This window comes from Schistocerca americana, chromosome 8 (assembly GCF_021461395.2).
Source record: "Schistocerca americana isolate TAMUIC-IGC-003095 chromosome 8, iqSchAmer2.1, whole genome shotgun sequence".
Classification (NCBI taxonomy): domain Eukaryota; kingdom Metazoa; phylum Arthropoda; class Insecta; order Orthoptera; family Acrididae; genus Schistocerca; species Schistocerca americana.
In genome coordinates, this window is record NC_060126.1 from 100,832,714 (window position 1) to 100,845,237 (window position 12,524).

At 41.8% G+C, this 12,524-nt stretch overlaps 1 protein-coding gene across 1 annotated transcript in view; it reads left to right on the forward strand.

The window, feature by feature from the left end:
- The first annotated feature begins 3,685 nt into the window (after nucleotides 1-3,685).
- Nucleotides 3,686-12,524, forward strand: part of LOC124545283 (ataxin-2) — a 136,276-nt gene continuing 127,437 nt past the window's right edge. Inside the window, exons 1-2 of the mRNA XM_047124166.1 lie at nucleotides 3,686-4,078; nucleotides 4,357-4,459. Coding sequence (XP_046980122.1) covers nucleotides 4,041-4,078; nucleotides 4,357-4,459 — 141 coding nt within the window. The 5' untranslated portion in view covers nucleotides 3,686-4,040. The remainder of the gene's footprint in view (nucleotides 4,079-4,356; nucleotides 4,460-12,524) is intronic.

Sequence of the window (12,524 nt, forward strand, 5' to 3'; positions counted from 1 at the left end):
TCTGTAGTCGCCTGAGTTAAAGGGTATGTGAGTAACTTTAAGACCTAAATATTAATCAAGAAAAAATGTATGCAAGATTATTAGCCTATCATTGTTTTCAATTTGATGTTTTATACTGTAATATGTAGGCTAACTATTTGAAGGCATTAGATTAAATTGTCTTTCCTGTCTCGCAAGTACACACTCTGTACATAATGTAGCTAAATGGGGCCAAATAAAAATGAATCAATCAATCTAATTTATTAGTGATCATGCTGTGGTCACCTTAGGCCTATTTTACACTTTCCAGTATGTGATTTGAAGTGAATCTCCTGTATATTTCAACTCTTGAGACTGTAATATTTATATTTGTAACTACTTCCATCTGCACTTCGTGGGACCTAAGTTAATAGTTGTATGGCTGTTGAGTTTTTATATTAAGTTCTCACTCTATAACCTTTCTGTCTATATCCATATGCTGAAAACACTGCAAATTGCATGACATAGGACATTACCTATAGTAGCACATATTCATGTTTTTGCTTGTTACATTTGCACAAAGAAGATGAGAAATCTGACTTCTTAAATGCTTCTGTGAACGCCGTAATTATTCTACTCTGGTCTTTGTGGTCCTACAGGAGCAATACATATGGGCTTAGCATATTCACAAGGTTCTCACTTCATCATGATTGTTAAAACCTTCTAAACAAGCTTTCATGAGGTATTTGGCGTCTATCTCCAAGCATCTGCCAGTTCAGGGTTTTCAACATTTTCATGATGCTCTCCCATAGATCAAACAAATTGTCAATTCTCATGCTCCCTTTTTTGTATGCATCCATTACTTCTTGTTAGTTCTAACTGTATGGTTTCATTTGATCCCATTATTATTTGGCCCTGTAAAATTACATTTTATACAAACTATTCTGCAGTACAAGAGAAAATCAATAAATATATTATTGTATGGGCAAGAAAAAGAGAAAAACAAACAATACAGGAAATAATACAGATACAAGATATACGATTTAATATTCATGGTAAAAAAACCAACTGCACTACAGACAATATGCATAAAATACAATATTATGTACATTAGTATACAGATTTCATAATTTATAGTATAATACACAAATCTTGTAACTCTAGAAATTCATTTAAATTATGTACAATATGGTCTATGAGGAATTGTTTCAGTTTATTTTTAAATACACTCCTGGAAATTGAAATAAGAACACCGTGAATTCATTGTCCCAGGAAGGGGAAACTTTATTGACACATTCCTGGGGTCAGATACATCACATGATCACACTGACAGAACCACAGGCACATAGACACAGGCAACAGAGCATGCACAATGTCGGCACTAGTACAGTGTATATCCACCTTTCGCAGCAATGCAGGCTGCTATTCTCCCATGGAGACGATCGTAGAGATGCTGGATGTAGTCCTGTGGAACGGCTTGCCATGCCATTTCCACCTGGCGCCTCAGTTGGACCAGCGTTCGTGCTGGACGTGCAGACCGCGTGAGACGACGCTTCGTCCAGTCCCAAACATGCTCAATGGGGGACAGATCCGGAGATCTTGCTGGCCAGGGTAGTTGACTTACACCTTCTAGAGCACGTTGGGTGGCACGGGATACATGCGGACGTGCATTGTCCTGTTGGAACAGCAAGTTCCCTTCCCGGTCTAGGAATGGTAGAACGATGGGTTCGATGACGGTTTGGATGTACCGTGCACTATTCAGTGTCCCCTCGACGATCACCAGTGGTGTACGGCCAGTGTAGGAGATCGCTCCCCACACCATGATGCCGGGTGTTGGCCCTGTGTGCCTCAGTCGTATGTAGTCCTGATTGTGGCGCTCAGCTGCACTGCTCCAAACACGCATACGACCGTTATTGGCACCAAGGCAGAAGCGACTCTCATCGCTGAAGACGACACGTCTCCATTCGTCCCTCCATTCACGCCTGTCGCGACACCACTGGAGGCGGGCTGCACGATGTTGGGGCGTGAGCGGAAGACGGCCTAACGGTGTGCGGGACCGTAGCCCAGCTTCATGGAGACGGTTGCGAATGGTCCTCGCCGATACCCCAGGAGCAACAGTGTCCCTAATTTGCTGGGAAGTGGCGGTGCGGTCCCCTACGGCACTGCGTAGGATCCTACGGTCTTGGCGTGCATCCGTGCGTCGCTGCGGTCCGGTCCCAGGTCGACGGGCACGTGCACCTTCCGCCGACCACTGGCGACAACATCGATGTACTGTGGAGACCTCACGCCCCACGTGTTGAGCAATTCGGCGGTACGTCCACCCGGCCTCCCGCATGCCCACTATACGCCCTCGCTCAAAGTCCGTCAACTGCACATACGGTTCACGTCCACGCTGTCGCGGCATGCTACCAGTGTTAAAGACTGCGATGGAGCTCCGTATGCCACGGCAAACTGGCTGACACTGACGGCGGCGGTGCACAAATGCTGCGCAGCTAGCGCCATTCGACGGCCAACACCGCGGTTCCTGGTGTGTCCGCTGTGCCGTGCGTGTGATCATTGCTTGTACAGCCCTCTCGCAGTGTCCGGAGCAAGTATGGTGGGTCTGACACACCGGTGTCAATGTGTTCTTTTTTCCATTTCCAGGAGTGTATATGAGGGTTGTCAATGTTCTTTTTTTATTCGGTAGGAGCTTACTGTAAATTCTTACTCCATCCTGTATTACTCCTTTTTGTACAATATTGATAGTAATTGCGTCTTTGTTAAGGCTTTGCTTCTGCCTTGTGTTATGATTGTGAATACTACAGCTAGTTCAGGAAAGATTTTTGTTGTTGATTAGAAATGTTATCAATGACTGGCTGCACTGATTTGCGAGTGTCAATGTCTCAGGTGTTTTGAATGGGTGCCTACAGGATATACGATTTGAAACATCTGAGATCAATCCCACAGATCGTTTTTGTATTTTGAAAGCTTTTTCCACTTTTGCAACATTTCACCAGAACATTGTACCAGATCATGGAGTGGAAATATGCGGAATATGACAGAATTATTTTTTCCCTGTCAACAAAGGGCAAAATAGCTCTTGGTACAAACATGCTGATCTGTGTTTCCTGAGCGGGTGATGTTCACTCTCTCTTCATTTATTATTTATTTGTATTCCTAGAAATCTCTCATGTGAAATTTCATTTATTTTCTGATCATTGATAGCTACTTCATGGGCTTCAAGCTTGTAATTTGCTGTCCGAAACCCCATGGATGCTATGCACTTTTCACCATTCTAAAATAGGTTGTAGGAATGTGTTAAAGCCAATGTGTTAACTAAGTATTGTTCGTGGGAATTAACTCTGTCATATTCAAATATTTATATCAGTTTCTAAATCATGACCAATTTTCTCAATTATCATTATAGACGTAACGTTTGAGCTTCACCAAAGATGCAGTGGTTTTCTCAACTCTTGAGAATTAGTTATAACTTTTATTTTCGGCGGCTTTGTTAGTCTTTTTGAATTCGTATTCGACTATGCGATATAATACCCGGTTCTTCGATTTCAAACCAATCGATAAAATACATTGATTGAGCTGTACGTAGATATACGTGGAAAATATTTTGCATCGCGGGAAGAAAACGTGTAACTCCAAGAAATTAATGTGATTGTTATGTCTACCAATTATTTTGTATTAATCCTGGTCAGCTAGCTTTAGTATATGTTTGTTCGTCATTCTCTCAACTGTATCAGCGATATTAAAGAATCGCCTTTCTTGCACGTTTGCCAATTCGCGTCTTCAGCGACACAGCTGTTTGTTCGCTGCTGTATTGTATAGTAGTCACATGTCTACAAGGTGTACACAATCTTAGCTGCCATATTGAGACGAGGTTTGTGGATGGTGATTAATTTTGTGGAAGGGGGAACAAAACTTTGATTCGCATCTAGCGCATCTAATCGCCGTTAAACCACCTTCCCAAGATTTTTATAATCTTAAATATCTTATCTTTCTTCTTGTGGGTGCTAATAAAATTTGCCAAAATTCCGGTCCCTACAAAAATACGTGAAGGCGCCTACCCCGGCAGGAGCGAGGAAGGCAGAATGAACAACAAACGGAAAACCAGACCGAATGCTTCAAGGTACGCTCTAGTTTACATGCTCCATTCTGATTAAAGTGATAGCGCGTTTCGACGATGAATAAAGAACAACTGAGTGCTTTAGTGTACATGAAATGAAATCGATGATAGGAATTGGGAAAGTGAAAATCAGTATACAACGTTTTTCTTGCATTTGGAGGTCATTAGATCTCGACATGAATGAAGTGTTGCAAGATCATTTCGGAGTGTAAAGTGCATATATTGGACGGAAGTGCTTTTTTTTGTTATGTAATTTATTGACGATAGTGTATTTCCTTTAGGTCTCCACGTACACGTCCGGAGAGAAGCGTGACAGCTGATGGCATTTACCAGAATCCACATTTCATGCACGCAATTACCAGTCACGTTGGCAATAACGTTTTGGTAAGTAGGTTATTTATGTCTGACATGACATGGCATACCATGTCGTATATATAATACATTTTCCTTTTGTAATGTTCCGTTGTGAAGTTCGTAGGTAAATAGGAGGCACGCTTTGTAGAGTTCTGGATTCGCAAATATTTGGAAGCTTTTAATTATGGTTTGTGAATATTCAGCTCTTGGGGTCATGCTGTCTATTACAGCCTTCCTGTGTTTGTATGCAGTGGCTACAGAATACGAAGCATTAGGCCAAGCCTTGGGTCTGGTCGGCTGAACACAGCAGTTTTGTAAAATCCTGCTCATAAATGTTGTCAGATCTGCGAAGACTATTTCAGCGTGTACATCTCTCTTCCACACTGACATGTAGTCGCAGGGGAAAGTTTAAAAAAGAGTTTATGCGCCAACAGGCTCGTAGTTTGTTTGAATAAATATTGTATGGGAATTAGTTCTTTTTCATTGATATGGGGTCAATCCATGTAAATGTATATTTGCTTATCCTCTCCTCGGACTTGTTGATGTCTTGTCTGTCAGATACATGGTTTTTGATATCATAGATTGTTAAACAGTGTGTGTGTGTGTGTGTGTGTGTGTGTGTGTGTGTGTGTGTGTGTGACTCTCTAAAGTTGGTGATTTGGTATTCCCTCCATTCTCATCTTCTTACAGTGTCGATTTATCAGATTACTCTGCACAACAATTAGCAATTGAAAGTGGTGCTTTGATAATGGGCTTGCTATAACCTCACCAGATCAAATTTAATTAAAAATCAAACAGGCATCGTACTCAACTTGAATGTGGCACTTATCTTAGATCCACGCTGTAATAGATTTGCTTTCATCTTGTACACTCACATAGTTTAGCAGCATTTCTTGTTTGCTCTTTGTTTCTTTGCAAATCTGTCCAACCCTCTGACTAACCTTTTTTTATTCGTGTTGTTTTAGAATATCCCAGTGAGAAAATTTGTGAACTATTCTGATGGAACAACCATTCCAATTGCGTGTTAGTTTGTAACCAATTGTCATGGATCTATTGAATTAAGTTATTGTCGCGGCGTAAAATCTGCATAGTGATGATGGTTGGGAGCTTAATAGATCGTTGAGTTGGTTGAATGTGACTTAATACATCTATGTAACTTGCAGATTTCGGAATTTGATTGCTTGATTGTGGGATTTGCTAATTTTACCTCTGACAGTATTTTGTCTTGCTTGTGGTATTGCATTAATATACATATTGGGGAAATCAAAACAGCAGCAAAGGCTAACAGATAACAAACGGCTGCCTTCTGGTAACTGGCTTACACGTAAATACAAATCTATTGAAAAAGTTGGACATTTTCAGAAAAGTGCATGCAGTATGAGGAAGGTAGTGTCAACAAGGACTTCAAGGAATAAATTTTTGAAAGAAGCTTTTGAATAGTGGGTGTGCTTAGTACATGACTTCTTTCTTCAGCTATGTGCTCAGTATTTGTTGGTCAGTAGTGTAGATGTGGCACATACTCTAAAAAAATATGAACTATTAGTGTGCAACAACTTTCATATTATCCAAGTACCTACTGATGATATAGTTACTTTCCTCATTGAGTGGAATGTAGGCTGTAAGGAAAGTTATTGTAATCTGCAAGCACTTCGCAACATGCAGTGGTGACTTGGACAGATTACGACGGTGCTCTGGAGTGATCTAGTGGCAAGACATGGTCACTGTGGTAGTCAGTTATTAGCTTCAAATTGTGATTTAGTAGTAATCTGCTTTTGTTTTGTTCTAAGTTGCTGTTTATTGTGGCTATAATCGTGTTTGAGTACCAACTAACAACATTGTTGCCAGATTTCAACTGTGAAATGCAAATGTCTGTAGGTGGAAATAATGCCACCTATAGAGCTGTGACAATATTGGGGTGTTGCTGTAGAGACATGAAACAAGAATGCATTGCATGACTGGTCATGCATTGCATGGCTGCCTCACACAGTCCACTGCAACTCGTGGATCTTACGTGGACTCAGCTAAGGTTTCTTCACCCAACCTAAGATGTTTTCTAACTTCAACTAGGGTTGCTTTGTCTATCTCATCGTTGAGGAAACGTGCAGATCTTAATATGTTGGTAAAGTTTCTCAATTTTTCACTTCTAGTTCAGAATGAGGATAAACATTTTACTCTTTATGTTACTACAATATTGTAGATTCTTTGTTCTTCTAGAAGTGTTTGCTGGGTTATAATCAGTGAGGTCAGTTTTGTAAATAATATTACTTCCTCTCTGTGGCCACATTATTTCCCTTATAAAACTATAACTGGATGCCTGAACTGTAGTACCTCTTTACAGACCACAACCTTACTTGGAAAACACACTACTTAAAATTAATGAGGTGTTTTATTCCTCGATCAGAATAACAAAGTGACTGACAGCTAGTTGTTTACAGGACAGCTGCCATAACAACAAGAAATCAAAGAATAATCTTGTTCATGCTTTCCATTCTGTTCACCAATGTCATATTGCTCTGCTACCACAAGGGCCAGTTCCCATAGTCAGTTGAAGGTGACACTTGCTGCTTGTATTATAAGTTAGGATATGTTTTAATTGTTTGTAGTGTTTCCGTATTTGGTGTGTTAATTGTATGTGACTTTGTCTTAAACTAGATGTTGAAGTGCGTAGAAAAGTGATTGGACTATTACCACTCTGCTAAGCAAACCTGATTCTGCACTGTTGACAGCCAGCATGTAAATACATCCTAAATGAAATGCCCAGCTCTGGATGTCGCAGACAGATGTGACATAGTCACTCACTTTGTTTTAATCGTGGAATTGTTCATCTTTGTATGACTGATATAGATAATTCAAAGTGAAGAACCTGGCTTGTTCTACATAGTTCCATTTGCTAATGAATTGTGGCATAATTTTTTGGTAAGCTCCACTTACAGAGCCAGGTTATAAGAATTAGGTCTATCTGGTGTTAATTCTTGAAATCCTACAGATACCACTTAAAATAAAAGCTTGATATTTTGAAAACTCTTTCACAATTCAGAATTACTGAAAAACATGAATGTAGCTATAGCACAAAAAGCATTCCCTACAGAGACTCAAAGGGACAACATTAGTATAGAAAGTCAGAAACATGGGTGCAAAGGTATCCAAAAACCTCCCAAAGCAAACTAATGTGACAGGTGGATGATGTGGTCGAGTTTGACTGAATTAAAGAACTTTGTTGGACATCTCCAACTCCATTGAAGAGTATCTGCACGAAAACTCTTAAATTTATTGCTGTAGGATATTTTATAATTAAAATTACCAGTGTGCAAGTGTCTGCATCATTGTGCATATTTGAGAATGGCCTGGAAGTAGACCATTGTGTTTGAATACACACACCTGCCGACGGTAGAGAAGTGAGTAAAACAAAGAATGCTGCAATGTGATTGGACAGTTCTCTCAAATGAGGAAAGAACTTACACAGAACCTTGTTCAGATTTGAAGTGTAGTTTTTGGGACTTCCAATGGAGGCTGGCTGGCTTTGTTACATGCTTCATAATTCCAAATATGAACATGGCAGCTAAATCAAATGTTATGTAGTGCATGTAAACAGATGAGAGAGAAATAGTGATTGTTTACACCATTGCTTAGGAAGTGCTGAAATCAGTCCCAAACACCACATATTTAGGAGTATTCTGCCAAAACAATTTAAAGCCTATAACCGTATAAATAGGTATCGGAAGGGCACAAAGCTAATCTAAAGAATAATTCTAACTGTAATTCATCCACTGTTGAGGTCATTTGTCTAATTATTTCTTGCCATTCTGAGGTCCTTACCAAGTTGTTTAATGGAAGAAGCCTAAACAGATCAAAGACAGGAAAATCTTTGGCATTCACTAAAAGTTGCTACTTTAATATGACTCTATAAATCACTCCTTTCTCTGTTAGCCCCTATATAAAGTGCTGCCAGATTATTGTTATTAACCAGAACCATAGGCAGGAATAAATTTTCAAAGCAAAGCGTTATTCATCAGTGGTATAAAAACTGTGAAAACCAACAGCAATTACAACATTAGTGTCACAGTAATGCGTAATATGGAGCAGGCTCCATTACAAACATGTTACATGAAGATGCATTGAACAGTTCGGAGCACTTTACTTTCTTTTGCAAAATGTCGAGAAACATATTACTTCCTCGTCTAACTTACATAATGTTAAAAATGGTAAAATTAGAGCGAGAGACTTCAAAAGGGATGACAGTCATTATTTCAGCTTGCCATTAGTTAATAGAACAATGAGGATGTAGAATCCAACTGGAATACTGTTTACACTCTGCCATGTATAGCAGGAAAATTATTTCTCTGACTTTACAGAGTACAGTGAAACAATCATTTCCTATGGCACGTTGCTTGAAGACTAATGAAACAAAACAACTCTGTGAAAAGGGCATCTGTACACAAATGGAAACTCTGAAACATTTTGAAAATAGATGTCTCAATGAGGAATCAAAATAAAAACTTTGATAGTTCTAAAGTTATCTAATCCAAGGTAGGTAGTTAACTATAGTGTCAACAAAACTTGTAACAATGAATCCTAAATCATAAACAAAATGTCTCCGTTGATGAAGTATACCAGAGCCATCGAAACTTTTCCAAAGATTTGTGGGAATATAGTGCAGTTTTAAGTCGGTAGAATGAATGACTTGGACAAGTTTTGTAAGTAATTTTTTCTGTTGCATGTTCAGCCCTCTTAGCCAGATTGATGGATAGGTACATCATGTAAAAACTTTTTCTCTCTGATACACTAGAAACGTGTTGGAGTATATTGGTAATATCGATTTCAGCCAATGTAGATGAAATAGGAAGTATAGTTTAAATGAGTTGTAACTTGGAAATAGACATGTCATCAGCTGGAAAGGGAAGTATGACATTGTACCAGTTCCTCCCCTTCCAGCATCCTATGTGAGAAAAAGCCAAGTTTTAGCATATGTGTAATGCCTAACTCACATTTGCTAGGCTAGTTCTGCAGTGTCTCCAGTTTTGTGAAGATTCGTTCTTCTAATCCTTCAATCAGGGTGTCCAAAACCTAGCTTAACTGGTTGGTTTTGAAATCTGTGAATCGTTCTGCAGTTGTGATGTGTGTACACTCACACGCGCGTACACACACACACACACACACACACACACACACACACACACACACACACGCTCGCGCGCGCAGGGGGCTTGCCACACTTTAGCGGATTCGTGCTTGGCTACCACGGGGCCCCAGCCTTTGTAGCACTGTAGCACTTTTTCCCTTTCGTGCTGTCTGTCTATCCTCTTGCTATTCTTTTTCCCTTCTCTTGGGTAACATGTCTGGGGCATTATTGGAAAGGTCCTGCACTCTGTTGCTGACCTGCGAACAGTCTCAACTTTCTTTTTGGCTCCCTTTTTGTTTCTTTGTTTCCCTTCTCCTCTCGTTCCTCCACTTCGGCGTTTGAGGATTCTCTTTTTTTTCTTCTTCCTCCCTGTGCACTCCTGAAGGCTGGCCCACACGTCTGACATGTAAAAGGTGACTGGGTGACGCATAATTCCCACCCGGGGTCGACAGGTAGGGTTTGCATGTACCCCCTGGTACAGGCCAGGCCCAGGGAGAGGTGATTGCGTGAGCTGTAACCTTCCCAAATTGCCTATTGGTCTCTCTAGCAGGTGTTCGGGAGGTGTGAACAATCACCTAAGGCGGGTGTGCCCCCTTGTGCACCATCGGAGACGCTGGCAGTCATGGGGGATTTCCTCATGATGAGTCAATCATCTTCCCACTCAATACCTACAAAATCTAAAAGTAATAAGGCTAATGATTCAAAGACCCTTTTTGCTGCACCACGGTTCCTCATGGTCTCACGTACTGAAGATGGTCAGTCCTTCACCACGGTTGATGCCATTGCTGGCCCTGTGAAATCCTGCTCTTGTTTACGGAATGGCACTTTTCTTTTGGAGACCACTTCCGATACTCAAGCACAACTACTGCCTGCTGCCTCACTTCTCCACGGTTACCCTGTTTGTGTCAAGGTCCATAGAAATTTGAATTCTTCCCATGGTGTAATTTACACCAGGCTGTTCAACAGTCTAACTGAGGCTGAAATCCAATCTTACCTCTCTGATCAGGAGGTCATTGCTGTCCATCATGTAATGAAAAAGGCAGATTCCTCCTTAGTGCCCACCCGCACTCTCTTTCTCACCTTTGATAGTGGTGCTTCCATCCAAGCTCAAAGCAGGCTATGAAATTATCACCATCAGGCCTTACATTCCGACCCCAATGCGCTGCTACCAGTGTCATAGGTTCAATCACACGAGAACATCTTGTCGATGCCCAGCCAAATGTGTAACCTGTGGCAGGGATGCACACGAGGGGGAATGTCCGCCACCTCCTCCCCAATCAACTGCAGTGGCGGCCATACTGCCTCCTCATGGGATTGTCCCGTGTATCTAGATGAGTGGGCTGTACAAGAGATTTGGCATCTCATAACTCGTGGCACATCGTGTTGCTCATATAGGATGACCTTCATAGTCAACCCATCTGCCTGACTACCAGTCTTCAAGCTGTTACCGTTCGCCTTTTCCGTACCCACCTGACTTTCTCCCTCTGTACCGTTTATGTACCTCTGTCCTTCGATGTCACCAGGGCAGACTTTCTTCAGCTTATTGGGCAGCTACAAACCCTGTTTTTGCTACTCGGTGACTTAAATGCGCATAATCCCCTTTGGGGTTCTTCCAGGACCTGCCAGAGAGGTACCCTCTTGGCCAACCTTCTTAACCACCTCAACCTCTTCTGCCGTAACACTGGAGCACCCCCTTTCCTTTCTGACTCCACGCACACCTGTTCCCTTTCGGACCTATCCTTTTGCACTATCCAGCTTGCCCATGGTCTTGAGTGGTCTATTCTTTCTGACACCTACTCAATCAACCATTTCCCGTGTGCTCTCCGTCTGCTGACTCCTACCCCATCCACATGCATGGCCAAATGGCAGCTTACTAAGGCTGACTGGCAGCTTTACTCATCCCTGGCGACCTTCGCAGAACAAGAGTTCCTCAGTTGTGGTGACCAGGTGGGCTATCTCACCAACGTTATCCTCACTGCTGCAGAACGTTCCATTCCTTGCACTTCCTCTTTACCACGTCGTGTCCGAGTCCCTTGGTGGACTGAGGCATGCCGTGACACAATTCGTGCACGGAGACATCCTTTCTGTGTTTTTAACCGCCACCCTATGCTGGAAAACTGCATTCATTAGAAACAGATGCATGCAAAGTGTCTTAGAGTTCTTCAGGATAGCAAAAGAGCTATTTGGATTTCATTCACTAGTTCTGTTAACAGTTAATACCTTCTTCTGTCTTGTGGGCCAACCTCCGATGGCTCTCTGGAATCAAGACCCATTCCCCCATTTATGGCCTGACAGTAGGTGCCGATATCCATCTCTGTAGCGCATCGGTAGCATTACTGCTTACTGCGCAAGGGGGACCGGGTTCACTTTTCGGTAGGGGACTGGGTGTTATCTCCTTCATCATCATTGACGTGCAAGTCGCAGAAGTGGCGTCAACTAAAAAAAAAGACCCTTGATATGGTGGCCGAATCCCAGCCAATAAATGCCATACAATCATTTCATTTTAGTGGGTGCCGATGTCTATGTGTATCCTGTTGCTATCTCCAACACCTTGGGCTGCCATTTTGCAGAAGTTTTGAGCTCTTCCCGATATCATCCTGCTTTCATCCATCAGAAACTAGTCGAGGTGGCTTGGGCGATACCCTTCACTTCTCCGAATCGTGAGTGCTACAATGCTGCCTTCACTATGAGGGAGGTACATCATGCTCTCAGTTCATCCCAGTCTTCCACCCCAAGACCAGATTCTATCCACATTCAGATGTTGCAGCACCTCTCTCTTGTGGGCAAGAACTTTATGCTTAACACATACAAACACATTTGGGCTGAGGGCTGATTTTCTGGACGCTGGTGTGAAGCCACCATCATACCCATACCTAAGCCCAGTAAGCACAAAAACCTTCCTTCTAGCTACTGCCCCATGTCTCTTACCAGCTGTGTTTTTAAGGTGATGGAACGTATGATTCATGCCCAGCTGGT